We start from the raw sequence: 14757 nt of genomic DNA on the forward strand, positions 1-14757 counted from the left end.
AGCCCCCACTCAGGAGTCAAGACCCACGTCCACGTGCCCCCCACCCAGAGCTGGTTCTGGGTTGTATGGCCCAGCCCTCGGTGAGCCCCACGCCCACCTCCTCCCCCTGCACCGACCGGAGCCCCGAGAGGGCAGCGCCCCGTCTGACATTGCCGTCCGCCCTCGGCACACAGGTGAGAGGCATCTGTAGGGCCTTGTGGGATCGTTTTATTTGGAACTGCCGTGAGTCCTGAGAGCAGCCCGCCCCACACCAAGCTCCCAGGCGACTGAGCAAGGAGGCCAGCGCCTGGCCAGCCTCACAGGACTCGGCGGGCACAGTCCCACCTGGAGGTCGATGCATTCACTGAAACCCAAGAAGAGCGTTACGGGACCCCAGATTCACCTCGAGGGGTGTCAGCCCCGTCCCGGTCCCCGGGCCTTCTCGGGGCAGAGCTCTGGGGTGTAGGATCTGGGGTGATGCTCAGGAAGGCAGCTTACCTAGAAAGCCTTGTGCGTACAGGTGACTGGGGGGGAAGAGGAGTTGTGAGGGTGGGCACCCAGGATACACCGCGGCCACCCCGCTCTGCCCACGGCCTCGCCCGAGACGGGGCCGGCCCTGCAGGCCTGGCTTTGGGCAGGAGCAGGTGACTCCGTGTAGAGCTCCCCACCCCCACCTGGCCTGACTCCCTGAGGCTCGGAGGGACCCCGAGACCCACAGAAGTCAGCTAGGGGCCCGTGGGCATCGGGTGACACTCACGGTCCGGCAGCAATGTGGCCTGCTGCTGAGACAGGAAGCCCAGGCCCTTGCTCCACCTAGCAAAGAAGCGCAGGGCCTCCTGGCTGGCCAGCTCTGTCCATCCTGTGGGGCGGGAGGGGAGCCCTCACCACGTGTGCCCCGTACCCCAGCCAGCCCTCCCGCAGGGGGCCGAAGGGCAGGGATGCTGATCTGGGACCCTGGAGGCCCAGGGCTCAGCACAGTCAGCGGGAGGTTGCCCAGCGTGGCCGCCCACGGCAGGGAGTTCGTGGGGCCGGCCCTTGGTGTCCACCACTTACTGTACAGCTCCACGGTGTTGAACGCCTCGTCCTTGAACTCCAGCTGGGTGAACACAATGGCGTAGTCCCTGAAGTTGGTGCCCAGCCCCTGGTAGTCCAACACTCCCAGGGCTAGGATATACGTGCGCCCTCAGGGGGAGCATCAGACCTCACAAAAGGCTCCCCCGAGAAGCTGAGCGCTCCCGAGCATTGTCCCCCGGTCCCCAGAGCCAGCACACAGAGGGCCTCAGGGACAGATGCCCGGTGAGTGCCTGTCCCAGCTCATGCCGGGGGGAACACTCCACCGATCATGTCCCATCAGGGGCACCACCCCAGACGGAGGCCCGGGGTCACTGAAGGGCACGCCAGGGTGAGCCCTCTGTCTTCCAACCTCTGACAAAATGCGTCCTTTCACTTTCTAGTGGAAGTCTCGGGGATGGGTCCGTTCCCCATCCCACGGCATTGGCCAGGCGGCAGGGGAGGCCAGCCCAGGCTGCCGGTGGTGGAACCCACTGGGGAGGGCCCGGAAAGCCAGCCCATCCCCCACCACCCCGTGCCCCACGCCCTGCATGAGACCGTGGAGGCCGTCACCTTACAGGGGTTCTCAAACACCCATCCAGAGCTCTGTCTCAGCAGCTCCACCTCGTTCACATCACGCCTCTCCAGCCTGGAAGAGAGATTGTCTGTCCTCGGCTCAGGGTCCGGACTCAGGCTCAGAAGAGACAAGGGTCCTACCACCTGCACCTGGCCAGCCACCAGCATGCCGCGCAGGAGATCCTGGCTGCCGCTGACGGCCCCCGTTGCCCGGAAGCCTTGTTCTGCACCGAATCCAACCTGGCCGGGGAATGAGCAGACAGGAGAGCCCTGCAAAGTGCAAATTGACTTGCTTCCACCTCCCAAGAGGCCTCGTGTGCTGGAAGCCACATGACGGGCACAAAAGGAGCCTCGGACAAACACAGGGTCATCTGCAACTTTGGGTAAAGGTACTCAGTATCCAAAGGGGCTGACGTCCCCGAAGCGGTCAGTCCATAAAGTGAACCAACCACAGAAATGCAGCGGTCTTTGCTCACTAAGATGAGCTCATGGCTGGGAAATTCCAGGAGGAAGAACAACAGGCAAGAGCCATCCAGTAAACTGAGGCAGTGGGGCACAAAGCTGCAACAGGTGAAACAACGGGGTTTGGAAAATCAGAAGACTGATCAAAGGAATGAATGGGAAGTCCAGAAACAGGGGCGCCTGGGTGGCTCCGTCCATCAGGTGTCCAACCTTTGGTTTTGGCTCAGGTTGTGATCTCGTGATTATGAGACTGAGTCGGGCTCCGCGCTCAGCACACACTCTGCTTGAGATTCTCGACCCCTCCCTCCGCCCCTCCCGCTCGTGCTCTCACTCTCTCGAGAATAAATAAATAAATCCTAAAAAAAAAAAGTCCAATAATAAAGCAAAATGGGAGCATGGGAATTTAGCACGTGACAAAGTCAGCCGGAGTCCGTGGAGGACAGAGAGGCAATTCGATAAATGACGTTAGAAATTGGGTAGTAATCTAGAAAAAACCAAGTTGTTCCTCCTTTCTTCCCAGGGTCAAATCCCAAATGCAGCGAAGATGCCAGAAGCACCAGGGAGTTGCAAGCCGTTTCTTAACTGACGGTGTCACAAAAGCCAGGAGCCCCGCAAAGAGAAAGCTAGTGTGCATCTACAGAAAAATGGAAAGAAATCCTTCATGTATGAAAAAAAAAAAGTCCTCCTCAATGTTATAAGAAAAATGACAAACTGGGAAGTATATTTGCAACTGGTTTCTGTCACAGACAAGCGCCTCATATTCCTAATCCTTAAGGGTTCTTACAAAGGAGGAAAAACACACCTCAGAGGAAAACATACCAGAGATGTGACCAGGCAGTGCATTGGGCAGGGAGCACGTACACTGCGACGCTCCCGTCCTTAGAAGGGCCACGTAGAAGCTGAAGGGGGCCATCTGTTGCCTATCAGATGTCGTGGAAGCAAGAGCACGGGAATGCCGGGGCGCTGGTTCAGGGGACCTGCCACGTGGGGACCTCTTGGAGGCGAGAGCACCAGGGCCCACGCCACAAAGGGTGTTTCCAGTTGCTGAAGATTGGAGAGCACTGTCTGTCGAGCAGCAGAGCCCGGCAGAAGGCCTGTGGAGTCTCACACAGCGATCAAAAAGAGCAGAGCGCCCCGGGAAATGCGAAAGGGCATCACTGTACGGCCCAGCGATCCCCCGCAGGGCGCACATGCAGGAGAACAGAAGGGAGACTTGCACACCCATGTTTATGACAGTGCCATTGACAAACCAGACGGTGGAAGAAACCATGTGGCCTGTCCACACCATGGAACATAATTCAGCCTTAAAAAGGGAGGAAATCCCGACACTGGCTACAACGTCGATAAACGTGGAGGACACAGTACCGAATGAGATCAGCCCGGTGCCCGGTGCAGAGAGACCAATCCCCAAGGATCCACTGCCCGGAGGCCCCAGAGGAGTCGGAGCCACAGAAATAGGGGCGGGGGAGGGGAGGGGTCCGTGTTCAACGGAGACGGACGGAGGGGGTCGGCTGCACAACAGTGTGAATGTGCTTGATGCCCCTGAGCTGTGCACTTAGAAGTAGCGAGGACAGTAAATCTCTGCGCTGTGTTTATCTTCCTACAACTTTGAAAAATGTCATAAAGACAAAAGAGAACAAACTTTGAAATGTTTTAAAAGAGAGCAGAGCCTCTGTGGACTGATCGGAACAACCCCCCAGCGTGCGTGGGCAAATGACACATGGGTGCTGGTGTGTGCCTGCCCCCACATCCCTAACACGGGCTACCCTCAGGGAGGAGACGGGCTGGCTGAGGCAGGTGGGGAAGGACCCCCACGGTACACCCTGGGAAACCCTGATTTTTGAGCCATGCAATATCTTTACTGTCCAAAGGCCAACAAATGAAATTTCATTACACAACAAAACGTGAGAGGCCAACTTGCCTCTCCTCCAAGCCCTGATCCGAATGTGTGTCTGCAGGGGGCCCTCAGCACAATCCACCTTTCCAAATCAGGGTCTGGCCCAGGTCCCTGGACAGAGATGCGCCTTGACACTGGCACCAGGAGAGGCTGCTGACCAATCATTCCGTTGAGCAGATGCCAAAAATCGGGTCTGAGCCTTGTGGCATCCCCATGGCTCCTATGGCATCCGTGGCTTTGCATAGGCCCCAAGGCCCTCCAGAGGCCCAGCTTCTGTATTTGGATGTCTGATTCCACCAGCTTCACTGGGAAGACGCAGCCACATGGCTTTGGGGCCAACACCATGGCCCGTGGGACCAAGCTCACCCAACACCGTGGAGCTGCCATCTTACCCTAGACCTCCCCTGCCCTTGCTTGTCCCAAGGCCAGGTCTGGCCCTGGTACACCCGGGCCCCACATCTCCTGCAGGCAGATGCAGGAATGTGAGGGAGGGTACCTGGAGTCCCCCAAGAACACGCGGTTCTTCAGCACAAGGCATGACCCACTTCAAGCAGTAGCTCGAGAAGGATTTGCCCAGGAGGCCTCTCCCACCCCAGCATGAGTCCCACCCAGACACGGGGCACACACCGCACTCACCTGTGCCTGGAGGACAACATTTTCAGGTTGTTTTCTGGAGTAAGGGTCACCATGACGCCCTCGACGTTCTTCGTGGCCTTCTCCAATGCAAAGCCCTTCTCACCTGAGGCCACGGCAGGAACATCCCAGGACCCCAGAAGCTGGTGGAGGAGGAGCAGGTGAGGGGGGCCAGTCCCTCCAGCCCTTGGAGGCATCCTCTCTCTATCTGGGAACCCAGGGCCCCTTCCTCAGGCTAGCCCATCCCCCCATAGCCAGTGCCGTCTGGGTTGGCTCTGGGAGGGTAACCCAGAGTCTATGTGGCCCCACGGGAGGGGCCTGGGCCCCTAGGACCAAAAGGAGGGCTGTTACCGGCTTAGGGTCCAGCCTTCCAAGTCACACTACCAGGGTCCTAGGCACTGAGACCAGAGCCAGCAGGACAGCCCGCATCCTCCCAGAGATCTGTACACCAGCACACGTGCCTTGGGGCCAGGGTTGTGCAGTCCCTCCAGCCCCTGAATACCCATTTATATGTCTCTGAATGGGTCACCGTGGGCGGCCACTACCCTCCAGTACACCAACCTGGCCTCTCTTTTTGCAAGGTCGGAAATTATCAAGGGCGGGTGGCATTATTATTCAGTGGTGGCCTCTGTGCCCTGCCCAGATGTGCTAGAGAAGGGGGAGTGTGCCCCTGGCGAATGTGTGCCAAGCACACACAAAGCGTTCTTTGTCAACGCTGCCATGCCAATCCCTGGTTCTGTATGCTTCCTTCCACTGGAAGCTTCCAGAATGAGCATCCCATTCCCAGTCACACCACCTGCACTCCTCCCTGGGGATTCAACACTCTTGAGCCTTGCTCAGTCTGGGAAGGCCAGTAACCCTGGTCCTTAACCCTGCCTGGATGTAGGCCAAGGCCAAGTTCCAGGGGAGGCACAGACAGTTCTTCCAGAAGCTGAAGGTTCAATCTTTTGTTTCAATCTTAAAAAAAAAAAAAAAAAAAACAGAAACCAAAATTTTTTGAAAAAGCTCCCACCCCTTCATGGCTGACCCATTATCCTGCTCTGTGGGTCTTGGCCTCCTGCCCCCACCCCCGGTCAGCACCCAGCCCGGAATGTCCCGTGCCTTCTGTCGCTCCACTCCACCCGTCTGAACTGGTCCACTCTCTGGCCCACCTTGGCCTTGCTGCCTCCCACCTCTGCACTCCATGACCCTGGCCAGACACCCCAGGAGCTGCACAGCCCCCAATGTCCCATCGGAGATCTGTATGGGCCTGGCTTCTCAGCCCTGGATCATCTGAGCCCCTAGCTGGGAGCAGAGGACAGAGGGCTTGGTAGGATCTGTCTGAGCCCCTGAAATCCAAGGGGAGGTGGCTGGGAAGGTCCTTCCTTGGGAGGTTGGAGGGAGTGGTGGAATGTTCAGACTACATTTCCAGACCCCTTTGCTGGCTGGCTTCCAGGGGTTCTATCAACACAAAGACAAGGAAGATTTGGAGGGTGGAGGAAAGATGAAGCCATTTGTCTTGCCAGGCCTTTTTAAGGAGGGACCTCTGCTAGGCCACGACTCCAGCCCCTGCTTGGGAGATGAGTTTCCTGGTGAACAAAAGGAAACCAGCCCTTGTACAAATGTGCAGCTCAACTTTGCACCACCCCAGGGCCTGGGGAGTCTCAGGCCTCGAACGCGGATTAGGGTGTCCTGTGACTACCAGCTTCCCCAATGCCTGGCAGAAGAAGATGGGATACAAGGACAAAAATATCACCCTACTCTTCAAATTAATCCTGTTCATCATGTTTTTTCAAGTACAGTTTCCTGACGCAACATTTGAGGAGACAAAGATGAAAGAAGAGAATCACAGCAGAAGAGAGATAAGGGAAGCAGACCCACCAATGCTCCCTGCGTTGGAATTACAAGGCAGGCTCTCGTAGTCCACTTGGGCCGATATCACAAAAAAACACACACACTGGGTGGCTTATAAACAACAGGCATTTATTTCTCAGTTCTGGTAGCGAAAAGTTCTAGTCAGGGTGCTAGCAGGGTCAAGGAGGGCCTCTCGTGGGTCACAGACCTCTCACAGTGTCCTCATGGTGGAAGGGGTAGGGAAGTTCTGCTGTGGGGTCTCTTTCATAAGGGCATGGATTCCATTCAAGAGGCTCCACCGTCATGACCTAGTCCCCTTCCAAGGGCTCACTTCCCAGTGCGATCGTACTGGGGGCTAGGACGTCAACATGAGTATTGGGGGTAGACACACACATCAGGACCACACAGATTGTGAAAACAGCTATGATCACCTTGCTTAACAAGATGGGAGCCACATTTGAAATTATATGGTATTTTTGCAATTCTCATAATACAGCTGGAAACCATAAAAAGTGGTATAGATAAAAGACATCTGTGTAACCCAAAATAATCTTACAGATTGCAGACTTGGAGAAAAATATATACAGTAGGCTCTCATGAGCCAGAATGCACAGGTTGTTCTACAAAGGAGACATCTTAAATCCTGGGAAAAAATTGATTTTTGGCAATAAATCCGGACAACTAGATATCCATTTAGAAGAAGATTAAGATGAAGCATATTCACCTCATGCATGGGAATAAACATGAAATGGATCAGAAATCTCAATGCTAAACATGGAAATGGAATCATATGAGTAACAAAAGAAATCACTGGTGGGTTTCTGTATGATGTGGATGTAGGGAAATGCTTTCTAATTGTATCAGATTTCACTCCTGAAGGCGGAACCATCAGGAGGCATATAGATTCACAAATAAGGGGTTTGTGGCAGGAGGTTGACCTCACATCACTGTAGGAGCTCATTTCACAGGCCCCGTAAGGCTTTTGTCTTCTGGGGATTCTGGGCAATGTCATGCAGCCCAGGCAAATCAAGCCACTACAAACCCATAGGCCACACTAACTATGCATAAAATCCAGATGTAATAAAAGAAAGTACTGATAAATAACTTGACTATATTTTTAAATTTTTTATAGCAAAAATAAAGCCATAAACAAAGTCAAAAGATGAGTGACAAGTCTGGAGAAAATATTTCCAACATAGATCACATGCAAGGGCTAATAGCCATACTCTACCAAAACTTTTAGAAATTAAAGAAAAACAGGGCTGAAAACCTATCACAAAAAAAAGGACAAATGACATAACCAGATAATTCACACGAAAAAGTTAAAATGACCCCTAAACATATGAAAAGATGTTTCTTATGAATTGCATTCCACCAACCCCCCGCCCCCACCAATTTCTATGCTGAGGTCCTGACCCCAGAACCTTAGAATATGACTCTGTTCAGACATGGAGGCTTTTAAAGAGTTAGTTAAGTCCAAATGAGATTGTTCAGTTTAAATGTACCTGGGGTCCTTATCAGAAGAGATTAAGGTATACACACACACACACACACACACACACAGGGGTGTGGGGACATGGGGAAAAGATGGCTATGTACACACCAAGGAGAGAGGCCTTGGGACGAACTGGCCCTGCCACACCTGGATCTGACTCCAGCCTCCAGAGCTGGGAGAGAATACACCTCTGATGGTTAAGTCTGTGGTGCTTGGCAATGGCAGCCCTGGTGAATGGATACAATGTTCATTTTCATTCACAGTAAGAAAATGCAAATTAAAACAATGCGGAGATGCCATTTATCACCTATCATCCTGCCAAAAATTGCAGAGCTTAGCCACAGCACCCACACTTTGGCTACACGAGCATGCCCATGCACTGCCTGTCAGACTGCAAATGGTACCATCACTACAAAGGGGAATGTGGCAACATCTAACAAAACTTAACTCCATGCCCGTTTGTCTTTTGTTCTAGAAACCCCACTCACAGGAATCTATCCTAAGGAAGTACCTGAGACAATACAAACTATATATACACACAGTGGTTACTCAGTAAAGCATGTTTGTGATAGAAAACTGTTGGAAGTTGGCTAGGTGCCCACATCCAGGAGACTGTTTGAATCAAAGATGGTGTACCCACAAACAGTCCTATGCAGCTATAAAAGAATAACCTGAAGGTCTCTATGAACCAACATGGGGTGAGTGCTAGGATATGAAGGTGTATTGTAAAGTGGAAAAAGCCAAGTGCCAAAGGGCATGTGAAGCACACAGCCTTCTAGGTGAGACAGAAAGGATGATAAGGAAACATACGTTGTCTGCTTATTTCTGCAAGAAGAAACACAGGAAGGATAAATCGGAGTCTAAAGAGCTTCGTCACCCACAGGGGTAGGCCTGGGAGGAAGTTAGACCCCCTCCCCACAGCATACCTTCTTTTATGTTGTTGTTTTTTTCCAGATTCATTTATTTATTTTAGAAGAGGAGAGAGAGAGCAGAGGGAGGGGGAGAGGGACTGGGAGAGAGAATCTTCAAGCTGACTCCCTGATGAGCTTGGAGGAGCCCGGCATGGGGCTCCATCCCACGACCGTGAGATCCTGACCTGAGCCGAAGGCAGACGCTTTAACCGACTGAGCCACCCAGGTGTCCCCACCCTTCACCCTTTTCTGTTACAGGCTTTATGATATTTACATTTAACAGTTAATATGTAGATTCAGTAAAAGTTAAGCTTCTGTCACTTTAAGCTGTACCAGTCAAAGCTACTTCCTCAGGCTCCTTGCATGAGCTCGGTCTTGGGTCAGATTGACCTGGGTTCAAACCCACAGCGGGGCCATGTCACAGCCCTGTGACAGGAACCTCCTATGGGAACTCTTGGAAACATGCCTGGGGCCATGGTGTGGGGAGGAGTAACTTGCCAGGCTGAAGGCCAGGGGTCCCCACGATGCCCAAAGGGCTGCCATAGGCATCCACATTCTAGAGACAGACCCCTACTCCCTTCAATTGGCTAGAGATGCTCCAATGATCAAACTGTTCTCCCGCTGTATCCCTACATGCCGAGGATGTGGTAGAAAAGCCAACAGTGAGAGCCATTTCCTACACTGCAGACCGGGGTCAGGTCTCACCCCTGACATCTCTGGCCATTTGCCTGGAGGTACCCAAAGGTAACAAGGGAGGCCCAGAGCCAGCCAGGCCAGTCAGACACTGCTGTGATCCGACTGTGCAGCCCAGCTCTCCGTGTGTGTGTGTGTGTGTGTGTGTGTGTGTGTGTGTGTGTGTGTGTGTACAGGGGTCTCATGCAGGGTGATGATGGGTCCGATGCCCGGTGGGTGGATCATGCTCACACCCCAGGTCAAGGCTGGCTGGGTGCGATGGGGTGTGGGGGGCTGGGAGCTTCTGCTCAGGGTTTATCCCGAGAGCTCCACAGGTATGGGTCACTGTCGGGGGTGTTGGGCTATGCACGCACAGGTGTGTGTCTGATCTGGGAGCAACAGGGGGACTGGACAATGTGACAGTGAGGACGGCCGGGCAGGGCTGTGATGCCTCCGGGCCGGCTACCCCTCACTGTCTTTGCAGTAGTCAACGGATGTAATGGACTAGAGGATGGCAGACACCCACTCCATCTCTATGACCTGGGGCGTGACCCCATAGGGCTGTCCAGGAGCAGGAGCTGAGTATTGCCGGGGAAGGCCTCTGACATCACCCAGACCACTGTCTGTGGTAGTCGTTCAGTGGATTGTGCTCCAGGAGCCGGAGCCCATGGAGGCCAACCCCGAGGCTGAGAAGCCTGGGGCAGGGTGCCTGTGGGTGTGTGGGGAAGGGTCGGGGCTGGCCCCACAGCGAGGAGCCCACAGAACCTGGTGTGGGGCCTGGAGCAAAGACTGGGCTCCGAGCGCCCAGCGGGTGGACTGCAGTCGGGGAGACGTCCCGGGGAGGGCTCCTTCCTACCTGGGGCATCTCTGGGAGACTCTGCGCTGTGCACGCACAGGTGTGTGTCTGATCTGGGAGCAGCAGGGGGTTGGGCAGGGGGACAGTGAGGACGTCGGGCAGGGCTGTGAGGCCTCCGAGCTGAGTGACAGTTCCTGTGTTTGCAGAGCCCCGTGGAAGCTGGCCTGGCTTCTGTCCCTGCACCTGGCTCCTGACACATGCTAGAGATGCAGATGGAGTCGCTCTAGCTCCTCAGATGGTGGAGCAGCTGAGAAAGGAGAAGAAAATCTCAGCCCGTGCCTGCTCTCCGCGGGCCTTTGCAAGACAGAGCCCAGCCCAGGGCCTCCCAGAGAAGCCGCAGCCAGGAAGGAGCCCTCCCCGGGACGTCTCCCCAACTTCCGTCCACCCGCTGGGTGCCCAGTCTTTGCTCCAGGCCCCACACCAGCCTCTGGGGCTCCTCCCTGTGGGGCCAGCCCTGACCCTTCCCCTCACACCCACAGGCACCCACCTCCGGTCTTCTCATCCTCAGGGTCAGCCTGCGTCAGCTCTGCGTGCTCCAACTGGGCCATCAGAAGGTGGGCACGGCGCTCCAGGTCAGAACCGGGCATGTTGAGCTGCACATGGGCCACCAGCTGCTTGAGGCAGGGAACGTCCGGGCTGACAGAAGTCCTCCGAGTACTGGTCCATCCAGGTGCCCAGAATGGAGGAGATGGCCCTGGAGGTAGGCGGGCAGGAAGCAAAGTCAGTGGCCTGGGCAGCCCTTCCACACAGCCCCCTGGGGCAGCCCTGGGGATGCTCCATCCAGAGGCCAGTCCCACCCAGCCCACCCGCACCGGCCATCCAGGCAGGGGCAGGTGTGGCCAGCAGGTGCGGGGGCCAGCAGTCTCCACGGGAGGGAGCTCTCCATCACGGGTGTGAGCACCCCTGCCTTCCTCAGGGGAGCCTGCCCCAATCCACTGTCTGTCTGGGGTCCCTCCTGCTGCACTGGAAACTCCAGGAGGGCGGGGGGATGCAGTGTCTGCTCTGTCCCGGCCCTGGGGCACAGAGAGGAGCTGCAGAAGTCTATGAGGGAGGAGGGAATGGGCAGTGTCCCTCGGCCCAGCCCGCCTGGGCTCTCACGGCCCCTTGGCCCCCAGCCCCTGCTCCGACGGCTGCCTGACCCCCTTGCAGTCCTGTGGGGTCTCCTATACCTACACTATTTCTCGGGGATGTCTGCCCGGCCTGTCCAGGCCCCACATGCAGCTGGCCTGGGGGACCCAGTGTGAGCTGGTGGCACCCGGATTGGGTCAGAGCAGGCGAGGCCCCCAGCCTCCCCTCCGCTCCCTAGGCCCCGGGCCCACAGCCTCAGCTGTCTCACTCCTGTCCTGCAGGAGAGGCCCCCACACCGCTGCCCTCCAGCAGCCATGACAGACGCGGTGGAGCCAGGGCTCTGCCCAGCCCCCCAGCCCCGCCAAAACCCCAGATGTCCCCCACCTTGGAGACAGGGGCTCTTCTTCGTCCTAGGGCCCGTCATCCTTTGGACAATGAGAGCAGAGGGATCCACATCTAGAGGAGGCCGGCAGGGCGTCCCACGCAACGTCCTGTGCCCATCTCTGCTTTGTCGTCTAGGGTTACCGGTGGACCTCCACCTAGAACAGAGGCCCGCGGGGCAGGGTGATTTGTCTGCCCTGTTCCCTGAATAATGCAAAATGTCTAGAAGGGGCTTCCTGTCCATGTGTGTCTGTGTGTGTCTGTGTGTTAGTGTGTGTGGTGGAGTGTGTGTGTGATTTGTGTGCGTGATATGTGTGTGTCTGGTGTGTGTGAAGGGAGCAGCCCAGACTCCTTGGGTTGACATTACGGCCAGGTAAGGGGCACAGCCGTCGTGGCAGCCCGGGGGGTCAGTGACCTGGATGGCTTTGGGGCAGGAGACCCTCCTGGCCCTCCCCGAGCCCGGGCCTGGAGAGCCGTCGTCCCCACACTCCCCCTGAGCCTGCACCAGCCCTTACTGGCTGCCTGCTGCACGGGCCCCACACTGGGCAGCCGTAGAGGGAGGTTCCTGTTGACCAGCTTCTCCCCAATTTCTTCCATGGGGCTCTGCAAAGACAGTGAGCAGCGCCCGGCCTGGAGGCATCACAGCCCGGCCCCGCTGTCCTCACCGTCGCCCTGCGCAGTCCCCCTGCTGCTCCCAGATCAGACACAGCCCCGTGCAGGCACAGCCCTGTACCTGGGATGCAGTGACTTTCCTGAGACCACATCCTCAGGACATTGGGGTACAGCAGGATCGGAGCATCTCCAGCCAAGTGAACTGTTTGGAAGGGGGCTGTCTCTAGAATGCGGGTGCCTATGACAGCCCTTGGGCATCTTGGGGACGCCCTGGCCATCAGCCTGGCATGTCTCCCCCATCCCCCATGCTATGGCCCCGGGCATGTTCCCAGGAGACAATGTCCACACCCCAGGACCCAGCTGCCTCCAACCTCTTCCTTCTTCCCCCCTTGTCACCTCCTGGGTCCACGCCCCCTTTGACCCCCCCTGGGGAGTTAGATTGTGTGTTTGTGTATGTGTGTGTGTGTGTGTGTGTGAGTGTGCGCACAGAGCCTTGTGTGTATATGTGTCCATGCGAGGATGACCGGAGGAAAGGGCCCCACATGGGAGTGTGGGCAGCGGTGCCCCAGGATCTTAGGGACCCTCATTCCCAAAGGAAACCCCATGGGAGGTGAAGCCCTGGCCTCGGAAGCCGGAACCCTCCCCATTCCTCTAGCCTCTGTTCACCTGGTGCGTCCCAGGCCAGTCCCTCCGTCTCCTGCCCTCAGTTTGCGGACTGTCCCACGAGGGGTTGGAGGAGGAACTCCATTAGCGTGGTTCTGGGTGGCCGGTCGGCTCCCACCTTTTGGGTGGACGTGGCGCAGGTGCACTCTGGGTGGGCGGGGTCCTCCCGCCAACGGTCGTCGGAGGCCGGTGGATCCTGCGCAGGCGCGCACACGGCCCAGCAGACGGCGCATGCGCGGGACCCCACCTCCCAGCAGGCATGCGCAACACCAAGGGGCTCGCGGTGGGGTCGGTCCCACGGGTCCCGATCTCCACTGCCTGCTCAGTGACCCCATGTCCCCTTAGGCCGGGGGCCAGCCCCACTCCCGCCAGGCAGGGCAGCTGGACTGAGTGGACATGGAGACCTGGGGACCAGAGAGGAATGAAATATACCCCCCACCTTGCCGTCCTGGCCGCCACGTTCCACTCCAGTGTTCGTCCCGGTGCATGGCTGGGTCAGGGGAGGGGGAATGGGGACACGTCTGGGCAGGGAGGAGGTCAGGTCGCGTTCCTCTCCTCTACATCCCCTCCCCTGTCTTCCTGGCAGCACCCCGTCTCCCCAAGGTCCGCACTCACACACTCTCATCTCCCTGCTTTAAACCCCAACACATCCTCCTGGGGTGGGAGTCACTGACCCCATCTTCAAAGTAGAAAACGGAGGTCCCAAGAGTTCCCATAGGAGCTTGCCAGTCACAGGGCTGGGACAGGGCCCTGCTGTGGGTTTGAACCCAGATCAACCTGACCCAAAGCCTGAGCTTCCAGAGGAGCCCGAGGAAGTAGCCTTTGAGCCCAGGCTTGGAGGTGAGGTCATCCCGGATGGGGGTCATACGAAGGGACGGCACGGGGCTCCGAGGGCAGATTCTTGATGGGCTCCCTGGGGAGGGAAGGCTCTACAGAGGCTGGAGTGGGGTGAGGGGGGCACACTGGGGAGCATATCTAGACCAGCTCATGCAGGGCTCTCTGGATGCTGGGCAAGGAGTCAGGGGACACTGTGGGTTGGGGGGTTCAGGGGACACAATCCGGGCATTCTTATCAGAGCCACATCATCCTCGATTTAGAAGGAGCCTGGTGAGCATGTTATTGCCATGGCCCGGGTTCCTTCTTCTGCAGGTGGCTGTTCAATTTTCCCAACACCATTAGTTGAAGAGACTGTCTTTTTTCCATTGGACAGTCATTCCTGCTTTGTCAAAGATTAGTTGATCATAGAGTTGAGGGTCCATTTCTGGGCCCTCTATTTTGTTCCATTGATCTATGTGTCTGTTTTTGTGCCAGTACCATACTGCCTTGATGATGACAGCTTTGTAAATAGAGCTGGAAGTCTGGAATTCTGATGCTGCCAGCTTTGCTTTGCTTTTTCAACATTTCTCTGGCTATTCGGGGTCTTTTCTGGTTCCATACAAATTTTAGGATTGTTTGTTCCATTTCTTTGAAAAAAGTGGATGGTATTTTGATGGGGGTTGCATTGAATGTGTAGATTGCTCTAGATGGCATTGACATTTTCACAATATTTGTTCTTCTGATCCATGAGCATGGAACTTTTTCCATTTCTTTGTGTCTTCCTGCATATCGTTCATGAGTATTTTATAGTTTTCTGAGTAGAGATCCTTTGCTCTTTGGTTAGATTTATTCC

General features: G+C 56.1%; 1 protein-coding gene and 1 long non-coding RNA gene across 2 annotated transcripts; both read right to left on the bottom strand.

Annotated features, from left to right (window-relative positions):
- Positions 1-296: 296 nt before the first annotated feature.
- On the bottom strand, positions 297-5032 carry LOC148162465 (epididymal-specific lipocalin-6-like). Its single transcript, XM_088018829.1, is given in 6 exon segments — positions 297-343; positions 737-838; positions 1033-1143; positions 1608-1678; positions 4601-4740; positions 4949-5032. Coding segments are annotated over 6 exon segments (549 nt in total). The 5' UTR covers positions 5027-5032.
- A 4661-nt stretch (positions 5033-9693) lies between these two features.
- On the bottom strand, positions 9694-13265 carry LOC114204211 (uncharacterized). Its single transcript, XR_015766871.1, has 4 exons — positions 13092-13265; positions 11817-11971; positions 10852-11058; positions 9694-10611 (listed from the first exon to the last, which is right to left on the bottom strand). It is a non-coding gene; the product is annotated as an uncharacterized LOC114204211 (long non-coding RNA).
- Between the last annotated feature and the right edge of the window lie 1492 nt (positions 13266-14757).

Source organism: Eumetopias jubatus, unplaced genomic scaffold (assembly GCF_037043125.1).
Source record: "Eumetopias jubatus isolate StellerSeaLion01/CBP00866 unplaced genomic scaffold, mEumJub1_p1.0 scaffold_15, whole genome shotgun sequence".
Lineage (NCBI taxonomy): Eukaryota > Metazoa > Chordata > Mammalia > Carnivora > Otariidae > Eumetopias > Eumetopias jubatus.